Below are 14,198 nucleotides of genomic sequence, written 5' to 3'. Positions count from 1 at the left end.
CCAAATTTGACAAACGACATGAATCTACATATCCAAGAAGCTCAAGGAACTCTAGGAAAGATAAAACTCAAAAAGATCCACACTAAGACACATTAATAATCAAGCTGTAGAAATGCAAAGAAAATCTAGAAAGAAGGAAAAGAGAAGTGACTGTCATATACATGGATCATCAATAAAATAGCTGGTTTCATATCAGAAACCATGGAGGCCAGAAAGCAATGGCTTAACACATTTAAATTGCTGAAAGGAAAAAAAAAATTAACCAAGAATCTGGCAAAACTATTCTTCAAAAATAAAAGAGAATCTAGTCAATCTGCTCTATACGAAATGCTAGAGTTTTTCAGGTTGAAATGAAGGAATATAAGACAGTAACTCAAAGCCCTATGAAGAGATAAAAGACCACAGTAAAGATAACTACGTAAGCTGAAGACTCACATTCCAATTTTGAAACTTACCTCAAAGGTAGAGTAATCAAACCTGTGTGGTATTGACATTAAGACAGAGATATAAATCAGTGGAAAAACATCAAGATTCCAGAAATAAACCCATACATCTATGGTCAACTGATTTTCAACAAGGGTATCAAGATCATTTAACAGAGGAAAAACTAGTCTTTCCAACAAATGGTGCTGGGACAACAGGATAGCTATATGTAAAAGAATATGGTTGGACCCTTAGCTCATACCATACCCAAAAATCTAACTCAAAATGGATCAAAGATCTAAATGTAAGAGCTAGAACTATAAAAATCTAAGAAGAAAACATAGAGGCAAATCTCTTACAACTCTGGATTTGGCAATGATTTCTTAGATACAACACTGAAAGCATAAGCAACCAAAGGAAAAATAAATTGAACTTCATCAAAATTTAAAACTTTAGTGCATCAAAGGACACAATCAAGAGAGTGAAATGATAACCTACAAAATGGGAGCAAGTACTGCAAATCATGTATCTGATAAAGAATTAATATCCAGAATATATAAAGAACTCTTGCAACTCAACAACAAAAGGACAAACAACTCAATTAAAAAATGAAGAAAGAACTTGACAGTTATTTCCCCCAGAGTAGATATACAAATGGACAACAAGCACATAAAAATCAAAACCGTAATGAAAAAACATGTCATATCCGCTAGGTCAGCCATAATAAGAAAAAAATGGAAAATAATCAATGCAGGTGAGGATGTGGAAAATTTGGAACCTTTGCACACTGCTGTCAGGAATGTAAAATGTTGCAGCTGCTGTATAAAGCAGTTTGGAAGTCCTCAAAAAGTTAAATATAGAATTGCTATATGACCCAGCAATTCTAATTCTAGGTATATAACCGAAAGAAGTGGAAACAGGTATTCAAACAAAATCTTGTACATGAATGTTTATAGAAACACTGTAGTCACAACAGCTAAAAAGTGGAAGCATCCCAAATGCTCAAGTGATGAATGGATAAAAAATGTTCTATATCCATACGATAGAATATTATTCGGCCATAAAAAGAAATGAACCATTGATACAATATGGACGAACCTCAAACACATGCTAAGTGAAAGAAGCCAGACACAAAAGGCAACATATTGTAGGATTCCATTCATATGAAACATCCAGAACAGGTAACTCTATACAGCCAGAAAGCAGACTAGGGGTTGCGAGGGGCTGAGGGGAAGGGGGGAAATGGGATGACTACTTAATGGTAAGGGGTTTCCTTTCGGGCTGATGAAAATGTCTTGGAACTACACAGAGGTGATGGCTACACAGCACAGTGAATGTACTAAATGTGACTGAACTGCACACTTCAAAGGGGTTACTTTTGTTATGTGACTTTTACCTCAATAAAGAAAAATGTAGTTGCTCTTGCCATACCCTGTCTGTGCACACCACACTCTGACTCTTCTATATATCATAGTATGATGTGATATACTTACTTACAACTGTCTCTTACCACAGGTAAATGGCTGGAATTGTCCATGGCATGGACTCCAAATAAAATTTACCTCTAATTAAAACTAGAGATGTTGGGACCCCATCATCTTATTAAAAACCTTTCAGGATAGAGCCTGAGAGCATCTCTAGTTTAGAACATAGACTGATCATAAAGTCCATTAAAGCAGGTAACATACCTATCTAGGTAACTCCAGGAACGAAGTGTTTGCCCCATGAAAAAGTATTCAAAATAATTTTTAAAAACTGAATGGAACTAATTAACATTTCTTCTAATACCAAGTTGTCTAATACAGTAACCGACCTGAAATATGGTAATGTGAACTGAGATGTGCAGCAACTGCAAAGTACATACTGGATTTCAAAGACAATATAAAGAAGGGGGGAAGTCCCAATAATTTTTGTACTGATTACATGTTAAAATGATAATATTTAGATATATCTGGGTTAAAATTAATTTCACCTATTTCTTTTACATTAATGTTACTATAAAATTTTAAGTCATATATGTGACTTGCATTATATTTCTATTGGACAGCACTACCCTAAGGGAATTCTTTAGAGAATTCTTTAACGTTCCATAGGACACTTCTGAAAAACTAATACCCTGTATTTTTTATAAACCAACCAAAAAAACCCCCAACAGTCTAGACACAAGTGACAAAGTGATCTATCAAGTTTGCTTTCCCCTTGATCTGTAATGAAAAACGGCATTCTTTGATGTGGGGATAATACTATTTGCATAAAATAATTGAAATTGATGAGAGAAAATTTCGGTTGAGATGAATCTTAATAGAACCAGTCCAATACTACATGCATAAGAAAAATGAACTCTAGAGAGTTCAAATAACTTGCTTAGCATTTACATTGGAATCTAAATGACAGAGCAGGGAGTAGATAGGTCTTTTGCCATTTATTCCAGAACTGTTTCCACTTTATCCAATTATGGATAAAATATCACAAAATTAGGCTTCCAATGGCCTGAGGACAAAAACTACAGCCTAATCCTGGCTGTACATTAGAATCTTCTGGAGAACTTTTTTTTTTTTATAAATATGGATGCCTGGGGCTTCCCTGGTGGTGCAGTGGTTGAGAGTCCACCTGCTGATGCTGGGGACATGGGTTCGTGCCCCGATCTGGGAAGATCCCACATGCCGCAGAGCGGCTGGGCCCGTGAGCCATGGCCGCTGAGCCTGCGCGCCGCAATGGGAGAGGCCACGGCAGTGAGAGGCCCATGTACCGCAAAAATAAATAAATAAATAAAATATGGATGCCTGGATCCCAATCTCCAGATATCAGTCAACTATATATTTTTTAAAACTTTACCAGAAGATTCTAATGAGCAGCCAGAACCGGGAACCACTGACCTACGTTACCCAGACGCAAGCATAGACCTATTCTGAAACAATTTTTTAGCTACAATTAAATAAGCAGGTAATAAAGAAGGAAGCGATCTGTCTTCAAACCATGGCTACTTCAAGTAGCAAACAAGGGCTTCCCTGGTGGCGCAGTGGTTGAGAGTCCGCCTGCCGATGCAGGGGACACGGGTTCGTGCCCCGGTCCGGGAGGATCCCACATGCCGCGGAGCGGCTGGGCCCGTGAGCCACACCTACTGAGCCTGCGCGTCTGGAGCCTGTGCTCCGCAGCAAGAAAGGCCGCGATAGTGAGAGGCCTGCGCACCGTGATGAAGAGTGGCCCCCCGCTTGCCACGACTAAAGAAAGCCCTCGCACAGAAACGAAGACCCAACCCAGCAAAAATAAATTAATTAATAAACTCCTACCCCCAACATCTAAAAAAAAAAAAAACTCCAAAAAAAAAAAAAAAAAGTAGCAAACAAGCACATGAGGGTGATATGCTGCCTGTAGGCATTGGTACAACTGAACTCGTTATTACCAACACCCATCCTAATTGTTAAATATTTTGAACATCACCCTGTGAAATTTCATGTCAATTAAAGGGAGCACAAAAAAGATGATACATTAGTATCGGACAGAATTTTAAGTCTAAAACCAATGTAACTTCATTTTACAAATGGAGAGAAAAAAATAAAAGACCCAGAGAAGAAATGTGACTTGCCAAAGTGACAAGTCTAGTTAGTGGTAAAGTCTGGACTAGATACTCTGGTGAGTCTAGTAATGTCTCCACATCAAGTGTCGCTGTAAACTGTACATTGTAACCCAATAAGACGATTGCAACCTACACCTTCTTTTTTAAGTGAAATAGAATGGAATAGATTAGAAAATGTATTGTTCTATGAAAATGTTTTTGTATACATACATGTGCACTAGGTCATAATATAAAATATATTTCTTATTGTGATTGTGGTAAAAATAAGTTTAGAAAAAACCGTCACACTGCAGTAGATGGGATCAAAAATAGTCTTTTAAGTCACAGGGACTTGTTTTCCCAGGAGTGCTCCAATGACCGTGTTTCCAGATTACACTGCTATTGTTTCAGGGATATTACATTTCAAAAAAGATACTACCAAGTGGAAAAATCTTAAAAATCTAAGCTCAGTTAAAGAGCCAAATCTTGTAATAGAAATAAGCCTTTCAGTTTCATTCATTATAAATGGAAAGAATCCAGTTCTCTTTTGCATGTTTCACATTTTGATCAATTTGTGTGTCAATATGTTAGTTCATAAAAGTTACCTGGTGTTCTACTTCCTGGAACTCTCATGTATAGCTGAACTGTGTTCATACCCAGTATGGTATGACCAACGTGGCTTAGAAGATTTCCTGCTGATACGACACGCACAAAAGCAGGAAGTTTAGTCAGCTCATGTAGCTGCAACTTCCACCTGCAATAAAGTATCATATCAGATCAAGAGTGAAACCCTGCTATAAATATTTGTAGAAGTTAACCATTTCTTCAAAAATCTTGTGTTCCAATCAGAAAAATAATCAAATCTACAAATATTTTACTTTTGCATAGGAAACCCTGGAATGCTTAAACTTTTTAATTTTGCAAAGAAAACTTCCTAACAAAAAGCGTAAAAATTATTAAGTAAATAAAAGAAAAAACGTGACTTCCCTATTTTTATAATTGTTGTATAATTCTATTTTAAAAATATATTTTATATAATTATAAATATAATTTTATGGTTGTATAACTACATATAGAAAGGTCTTGATGAAAATTTGTACAAGAGTTTTAAGTCAAAGAAAATAATCACAAAGCCTAGCAAAAATAATTTGGCTAAAACTTGTATATCAACTTAGAAAAATGACAAGGAACAAAACAGAAGAGAAAGTTGTAGAAAATTCTCAGTCTTGCTAATAGGAAACCTCTTTGCATCAGTTCACAGAAACACTACTATGAAGACTTACTTTTTGTCATCAGACAGGTCAATGTTGGTCCCAAACTTTATGGTTTTAAAGGGTCCTTTCCTTCTCCTCCCAGAACTTAAAAAGAGAGATAATATTAGAAACATGCCTTTTAAACAGAAATACTAAGTGGACATTACAAATGACTTACTTATCTGAAGACGTAGATTCATTATCTGAGTGGTCTTTATGGTGACTTCTTTTCTCATTTTCTTCCTATAGATTAAGCAAAAAGCAATCCAGTTTAATATGTATTCTACAACCAGATATCCTTTCCATCATACAATTGAAAAGTTTACATATAGATCAGTGGTGTTATCTACAGACCTCTTTCACATGAAAATTTCTTCAAAGACCACATTAAATAGAAAGCCAAGAAAAGTCAAAGCTCACTGGCATGGTATCCAACCTCCTCCATCGGCCACAAAGTTATCCTGAGTTCTTCCTTATTAATATTCTTCTATAAGGGGGAAAACTAGGGATTCTCATTCTTGGCCCATTTTCAAGAGAGGAAATTTAAGGAAAGCTGAGAGGCCTAAGAAGTGTCAATCTTGATTATAAATTTCCTAAACTAACAGAGGTGTGTGCGTGTGTATGTAGCTATATATGTATGGAATACACAGAGAAGGGGGGAGGGTAAGATGTTCTCTATTCTTTATTACAGACAAACGGAAGAAGTTCTTCCTGGGTTAAATCTTTTCTTTCCCCCACAATGAATTATACATGAATGATAAACATTTACAACATTATTAAGTAAATTAAGTGTTGGATAAATATAGGTGCTTTTCAATGAAAGTATTACTATTATTTATGATTTCTGTGTCACAGACATGGTATCTCTTAATACTGTCCTACGATTTCTGAGTTAACTATACTTAGTGACATTTTGGCCTCCCTCCTTCTAAATGTGTATGTTTTTTAAACATTTGTCAAATTTTCCACACATAATGGTCCATACCTCCAAGGCACATATAAGAAATCACTGTTTCTTTGATTATGGATCCCTTTCCAGTTAAGTACCATGCCTCTCATCTTCTTCTTCCAAATACTCCTTTGATGATCTCTGAATCCTGCTTACTATCTATTCTTTTCTGACCGTAATACTACCACGGAGTTGAAGTATCTCAAAAGTCTGAACCAGAGAGACTTATATGGACAACAAATTCACTGCAACTCATGAAAGTTGCAGGATAGTTTTTATTAAATGAATTTCTCTATAGGATATGGGGAGTGGTGGTAAGAAAGGAACACAAATATATGATTAGCAGGTACAAATGTTGCCTTGATTGAAAATGTGAACTTGAAAATTTTAAACAGAGATAAGCAAATCTAATGAACTACAAATTAAAGACTTGCAGGCGCATATTAAATTTCAGCTGTGGGATATGTACAGAACAACTTAGTACAGATAAGTGTTTGAGTAATACATTTAATAAACTCACTTTTATGGATGTTTTATGTTCACTTCATAGGAGAATTCAAAGTTCTCACTTCATTGTTGAAGGATTTTAATAATGCCTCATTGCTGAAAGTCCTATGAGTCTTTTAATAATAATCCTGATTATTTTTCAAAGTTTTATTCTTTTATTTTCTGTATATTTTGAAATAATTTTTGCCTCTCCTGGAGTTCTCTCTTTCAAACCGAGATGGGTAATGCTTCCTGGGGGAGTTATATATCAGATAATACTAACCTGGTAGAGTTTAACGGGAAGGAATAAGACAAGGGACTCTGCAAGCATAAAGCAAACTTACGATTTAGTTTATCATCTAATATCAGTGGTTCCCAATCAGGGATAATTTTGCCCTACAGGGCACATTTGGCATGTCTGTACACATTTTTGATTGTCATAACTGGGATGGGGTTAAGGGGTGTGCTATGGGACATCTAGAAGGTAGAGGCCAGGGATGCTACTAAATATTCTACAATACACAGGACAGCCCCCCACAACAAAGAATTACCCAACCCAAAATGTGAATAACGCCAAGGTTAAGAAACCCTTCTCTAAACAGAAATATCCCAGAAATGAGGGAGACATCTCACTAGAAAGTAACAATATTTATCAACCCATAGGTTTGCTTAGACTTAGTAAGAGCAAACCAGATAGCACTTATAAAGTATGTTATAATAATAACTATTTTATATAACATAAAATGAGATGTTTACAAAAGTAAAGCGCCCTTTCAAAGTAAACTATAAAATAATAAAACAAATGATCTCCAAAATAAAATCATCTTCAGGAAATAAATACTTACTCTCAATGATTCCTGGAAAGAGGAGGCCTGGTACTGTGCATATTTAGCAATTGTAGTATGAGATCGATTACTTTCACAGTGCCAGATTTTCTTCGTTCCAGTGGGATCCCAGTTTTCATCTGCTGGCTGCAACAACTGTGTCCTCACTTCCACCATGTGTTCATTGTTAGCTTCTACCAAAGTTTTGGTAGAGAAAAGTCCCAGGTCTTCATAAATAAATAAATGTAGTTAATAAATAAAAATTATATTTGCAATAATATTTTTTAACGTCTTTACTGGAGTATAATTGCTTTACAGTGTTACTTTCTGCTGTATAACAAAGTGAATCAGCTATATGCATACATATATCCCCATATCCCCTTCCTCTTGCATCTTCCTCCCACCCTCATATATACACTACCGAATGTAAAATAGAAAACTAGTGGAATAATATTTTTAAAGTGTGTTTTTTTTTTAAAGAAAAAAAAGGAAAATGTTTCATGGTGCTCTATCCAATCCCCCTAAAAACTAACCAGGAACTCTGCACACCCTGAGCTTTGTGTCAGATTTGCACAACCATACGCTGAAGCCCTGGACCTAATCGTCATGCCATCAACAGAAGGAGAATAATCAAGGGGCCAGGGGCTAAAGATTCACTTGTTTGTTCAATCTCTGCAGGTGACAGGAACCACTTAGGGGGCTACAGTACTTATTAGTAATATCAAATTTTACCTATATTTTATCTTAAAAATTTCTTCTATTAGTCAACCTAAATCATAATTGTAATTATATAACTGGATGAAAATAAAAGCTAAATTAAAACAACAAAAGTTAATTTAACCATTATCATCGTATCTTCAAGTTATGGATTAAAGAAGTAATAAGTACTCTTTCTCTCTCTCACACTCATTAAAATGAAAATGCGAAAAACTACAAAAGAATAGAAAAAAGTTTCTGCCAGTGCTTTAGAAGTTAATAGACAGTAAAGGAAATATATACACTTTTCCTTTTTCTTATTGAAAGCTTACCCAACTTAAGAGCTCCAGCAAGGCCACGTATTACTGTAACAGGGTTGTTTGGATTTGTACAAAATTGGTGTAATGGAGGAAAGAAAGCATCACGTTTATTTTCCAACTGTAAAATTAAAACGTATTGTTAGATCTCCATAAAGCAGACCTTTTAGAAAATATTACGCCAAATTTATATTCATTATTTACTGCAATTTAAATAAATAATACATCCTATGTGTCGTTATTCCTATTTTATGTTTTATAGCATTTTATCACTATGTCTTTTGATTCTAATTGTAATTAGTAACCACATACATTTCTCTTGTCCATTGTATCTTGAACAAAATACGTGGGAGAGATACAGAACAAAGTCCTATCACATGCTACAATGTGGATGAATCTTGAAGACACTTTAAGTGAAAATAAACCAGTTACAAAAAGAAAAATTGTGTATAATTTCACTTATATGAGGTATCTAAAGTAGTCAAATTCACAGAAACAGAAAGTAAAGTGGTGGTTACCAGGGGCTGGGGAGACCAGGGTAGAGGGAGCTGTTTTTAAAATGTGTATAGAATTTCAGATTTGCCAGATGAAAATGTTCTGGAGAGCTGTTTTGAAACAATTAGAATATACTTAACACTATGGAACTGTGCACTTAAAAATGGTGAAGATGATACATTTTATGTTATGTGGTTTTTCTCTTACCACAAAAGAGAGGGGAAAAAAAATCAGCATTTAAAATAATATTACCAAAATGAAAGCAGGCTGAAGAAGACAACCCGTAAAAGATAAATAATAATTTTGCATTTTCCCCCCTCAGACCTCAGTATAAAAGTTTTATTACACGTGTATCCCAGTGCTTCCCTTACATACTAAAGGATTAATATGATAAACAGTTGGCTCCTGGAGGGTGAAAATAGGGTCAAATCTCCAAAAACACTCAATAGTTTAAAATTTCTTCATTTGGGGTAGAAGTGGGAAGATGGAAGGAAATGGGGTAGGAGGACCTATTTCAGAGAAACATAAATAAGAGTTGCTTTGATTGAACTCTTAACAACTTCCTATACCACATGTCTAAATGTCCATTAAGTAAAAGTAATCCCCAGTTTTAAATAATCTATTAAGCTTTTTAATGACATATTTATTATCACATTTTATGTTCTCGAACATTTTTTTGAAGGTAAATATCTTTTTTTTTGGTAGATGTATAAACAGAATGAATGTTAAGATCCTTACAACTAGTAGAATGCAGATTTAAAACACAGCTTACGCAAAAAGAAGTTACACTTTTAGGTAGCTTTTGCCTAAATCTGCTCAAAATTGGGTGCAGTAAAAAGTATTTCTCACTACTGTAATGTAACCGCAGTTAATAGCTGAGAAGGCACGTTTTAAATGCTATTACAAAATCTTTTTGAATATATCATTTTTTCCCCCGAAACATTCAAGCTGCTGCCAATAATTCTGAAGTTTCCTAAAGGGCATCCATATTGATTTAAAGCAAGATTTTATGAAAGACAGGTAGGTGCAAACACTGGTTTGATTTACTTCTAGACAGTCAATTCAGACTCACATAAATACTAGGTGTAGGTGGATTCAACTTGTCCTTTGGCAAGGGAGGGTATGGTGAAGATGGTGGTCTTGGAGGTGGACATTTATCCAATAAAATGCTACTGTTAGATAAGCCATTTTTACCTAGATTCCTTAAAAAAAGAAGAAGGGAGAATAAATCAGCTGTACATCTATTTAGAAAACAGAAAAAAAAATCCTGAATTAAGTCCTAATTAAATTACTGGGTAGTTGCACAAATCCATGAGATTTGGATCCACCAGGAAGAAGCTGAGAACAATTATTCATTTTAGTAATTACTTAGCTTGATTCCTATATCTCCCACTGAAGAAAAGTAATAGAAAAGATACTACAACACATGAATTATTGATGATATTTCCTTATTTCACTGGTAATTTTCCAATATATTTTCTTTACCTGAAGAACAAACACAAACTCCAGTTTTCTCTCCACCAACTTCCACCATCGGATTCTTTCCATTAAATGTAAAAACAATAACTTGACCAAAAAAGGTCTAGGTAATAGTAAAAATAGAATATATCTCTCTTTCTATGTCTCATCTCAATAACTATAACTGGAATATCTGAGTGACAATTCTCAAACCTGAAAAGACCTTTTCCTTTCTTTTCTCAAATGGTGGAAAGAATTTTCCGTGTAACTCCTTGGCAAAATTCAGCAAGACTCCAACCTACTAAATTTTATAGCTAATTATACCAATTTTTAAAATGAGGCATATAGTTGCTATCCATTAGCTGACACTCTATATAATTATTACTTACTAGTATTTGGTGTTTCTTTTTCTTTAATGAAGGTATCATGTTTGTTAAATTACAGATTATTAAAATATGGTAGAATTATTCCCAAACTGCAATTCTTTTAGTGTAAGAAAGAAAAAGAAAGATATTTCCAATTTCCTAATGTTTCTACCTAACTCAGAAAATCAGCAAGATATAATTTTGAGCTTTCAAATCATTCCAGAGTAACTAACCTACCTCACCCAATTATTACAAGTTCAAAACTAATCATTACATTAAACTATCAAATACTCTTAATATATTAAAATTTCAGATAAGAATTTGAAAACTGTAATTATGGTAGGGAGTTTAAAACTTAGTAATTTTATTTACTGAAGAAGGCACTAGCAAATTTGCATCATAAATAATAGAATAAAGGTTGAATCAAAATTAATTTTTCTTATTTTGCTGTTTTTCTAGCGGTGGAATTTTGTAGCTTTTGTAGCACTGGAAAAACCTTACAATCAGCCTGTTTTGGTTGGCTCTAATGAAAACTTAAGGCTTGAAATTTCACTGTTACACACTTTTGAGATGTTACACTATAGCATCACGGGTGACCCTTTTTAAATTTTCTCAACTCGAGCAAAAACAAGAGTTCAAGACAAGTATCAAAGAATGAATTAAGTTTAAAATAACTTTTTTTTAAAAAAAAGTACGTGAAAATAGTCATTAAAGTGAAATTTTAAGTTCAACTAACATTTAAGGTTAAAGGTTAAATAAATGAATATTCTACTCATTACCAGCTTTCAATATATCTCTCCACAAAGTAGGAGTGCCCTGTACATTTAAAGATAGACACGACATCTAACCTCTTAAATTTAGGTATAAAATTGGTATTAACTTATAAACTCCACGGCAGTAGAAAATACTTGGCTGGGACTAGTAAGGAAACAATTCAATTATCATTAAACCAATGCCAAGATAAAACATTCACTTACAATTTCCACATAAATAATTAAGTTTTCATGCTGAATTGTGTATCTACCACTCCTCAACTTTAGAATTTAAACAAAATATGACTCCAAATACATAAAATTTGTTTGCCAGAGCAGGAGATGGACATACTGTATAGTACTAATTAATATTTTAAGGAATTGGACCAAGTATTTTAAGGATATGGACCGAGTATTAAAACTGTACCATAAAAGAGCATCTCATACTAGTTAAACATGACACAAAAATTTAAGCTTCTACAACATTCTGGACATTGAGAAATGAGGCTAGAAAATAGGGTTTGATTGATTAGCAGAATTCTGCTTCTGTCATTTCTACAATTCTGTAACAATTAAAAGAAAAAAGCAAATGAGAAAGTAAATAAAACAAAGAAAGCTGTAGCTGCCTTTATTTTAAAATAGAAAAAAAAAAGTGAGGCATGACTAAGGGAGCTGAAATTGACTCAACCATTGAATGCTGCAATTACAATTTTTAAACAAAAAGGAAGCCAAAGTATTGTAACCGCCTTCTGATGTATAGCACTGACCACAAAGACGAACCCAACAAAAAGTCAGATTAAAAATAACGAACACTTTAAAGACTAACCACATATGTGAAAATAAGAGGGTAGTTGAGAATGCACTATGCAATCAAACTGTATCTAGCAGTTTCTTACTGTATTTCAAACATTGATTCCCTGCCTACTGAGGTCAAGTCTGGAACAAACAGGAACTTCCCTTAAGGAACTGATGTAGGTAGCTGTCTATATAGTGACTATAACCTTTTTCCACTGAAAATGCTAACGCAAAGACAGAGATGTGGATAACAGGAACAGACTTTATCTTCTGAACACGTAAATGCCCAACACTTTATAATACTTCAAGCCAAATAATGAAACTTTAATACAATAATCCAAAGTGGAGAAAGGCATTAAAGTTAAAGAAGCAGGTGCTGGAAAGGATTTAGACAATATCCCATTTTAAATCCTTTTCTCCCATCTTGAAACTCTTTCCCTGAGCAAAGTAGAGTAAGAAGAAATTAGTCATTGCCCAATTATTTTAAATTTTGGCTTAAACTTAATTTCAAATTCACCCTCATCATTTGGTAGAGAAATGAAACCGAGCTCTGTAGAAAAACTGACCTACACTTTAATTATCTTTTGTTATGAAGTTCCTACACCAGAAACATCAAGTCTCTTGCACCTATGTCACTTTCCCCTTCTAAGTTCTGGACCCCTGCCCAGCTCAGGACACTACCAACAGAACAGAAATGGCAAACAACATGACACATACCATTTGCCACCTTGACTTTTCTCTAAGCCTCAGGAGATTTTTATCTCCACTTTATCAGAGCATTTTTTTCTTGTCTCTTCATTAATAAATTGAGGCCTAAATTTACTGAAATAACCCAAGCAACCCCACAGGTCTATAGTGTTTTGGTGTATCTAGCTACTACAAATTCTCTTTAAGAGTTAAGAGCTGAAAATAAATCTCTAAAAATGTACTTTAAAATTCTGAAGTCAACATTTATATACACCTCAAAACTGAGATGGAAAAGAGTATAATCTTTAATATATTAAACACCATCACACCTAGTTACCCACAGCATAAGACTTTATGAATGAAAACTTAAGGTAACTGCTACTGTATACTGTTTATAACTTGCACCTCCATGGAACTCTTTCTGACAATATTCTTCCAGAATACCCTTAGGTCCCATATGGTCCATGATGTTAGTTTTGGACCGCTACATTTTCCCCCATTTTCTAGCAACTTTCCTGAGACTATAGCGAATAGAAGAGGGAGGAAGACCCTGCTCCAGCTGAGTGGCAGCAGCACTACCTAGGAAATGGGACAGAGGTCCCAGCAGCTGAGTGGAGAGCAGGTAGAGGGCAGTACAAATTGGCAGCAAGCCAAGGCATTGCATCCAAGGAGAGCTCAGTATAGCATTTGATGTGGATATTAAAACACGCCTATTCTCTTTAGGCCCAGAGTTGAAGTGAGTGATAGTGTAACATCTAGACAAAAGGACTAACATAAAAACCTTATTTTCTAAAGAATTATATTTTAGAAATTCAGGGATCTCACTGTATGCTTTAGAAGAATTTAGCCTGACTTGGAGATCATCCAGTGTGGTTTTAAGTCACTGACATGAAAAAATCTGGTAAGGCAGTTAATTTAATTACAGAAGTTATCACTTTGCAGGCCACTGAGGAAAATGCTGCCAGCAATGTGGACCCAATAGGCAATACAAAGGAAATAATAAAATATGAAAAAGATGTAATTTGTGCTTTAATCTGTGCCACAATAATTAAAGATAACAGCTGAATAGTTAAAAACAAGTGACAGAAAGTAATGAAGAGCAATGGAAAATAAAACACAGACCAGAAGGCATTTTAAACATT

General features: G+C 34.6%; 1 protein-coding gene across 10 annotated transcripts in view; it reads right to left on the bottom strand.

The window, feature by feature from the left end:
• The window catches only part of KDM6A (lysine demethylase 6A), a 208,997-nt gene that overhangs the window by 27,579 nt on the left and 167,220 nt on the right, over positions 1-14,198 (bottom strand). For all 10 annotated transcript variants that reach the window (XM_032620736.1, XM_032620727.1, XM_032620729.1 and 7 more), the window contains 6 exons: positions 10,072-10,201; positions 8,520-8,625; positions 7,513-7,718; positions 5,411-5,475; positions 5,263-5,337; positions 4,585-4,733 (listed from right to left, as the gene is read on the bottom strand). In XM_032620736.1, coding sequence (XP_032476627.1) covers positions 4,585-4,733; positions 5,263-5,337; positions 5,411-5,475; positions 7,513-7,718; positions 8,520-8,625; positions 10,072-10,201 — 731 coding nt within the window. The remainder of the gene's footprint in view (positions 1-4,584; positions 4,734-5,262; positions 5,338-5,410; positions 5,476-7,512; positions 7,719-8,519; positions 8,626-10,071; positions 10,202-14,198) is intronic.

The sequence above is a fragment of the Phocoena sinus genome, chromosome X (genome assembly GCF_008692025.1).
Source record: "Phocoena sinus isolate mPhoSin1 chromosome X, mPhoSin1.pri, whole genome shotgun sequence".
Taxonomy (NCBI): Eukaryota; Metazoa; Chordata; class Mammalia; order Artiodactyla; family Phocoenidae; genus Phocoena; species Phocoena sinus.
Note: the sequence above shows the minus strand (reverse complement) of the source record. Positions and strands in the feature narration are given on the sequence as shown.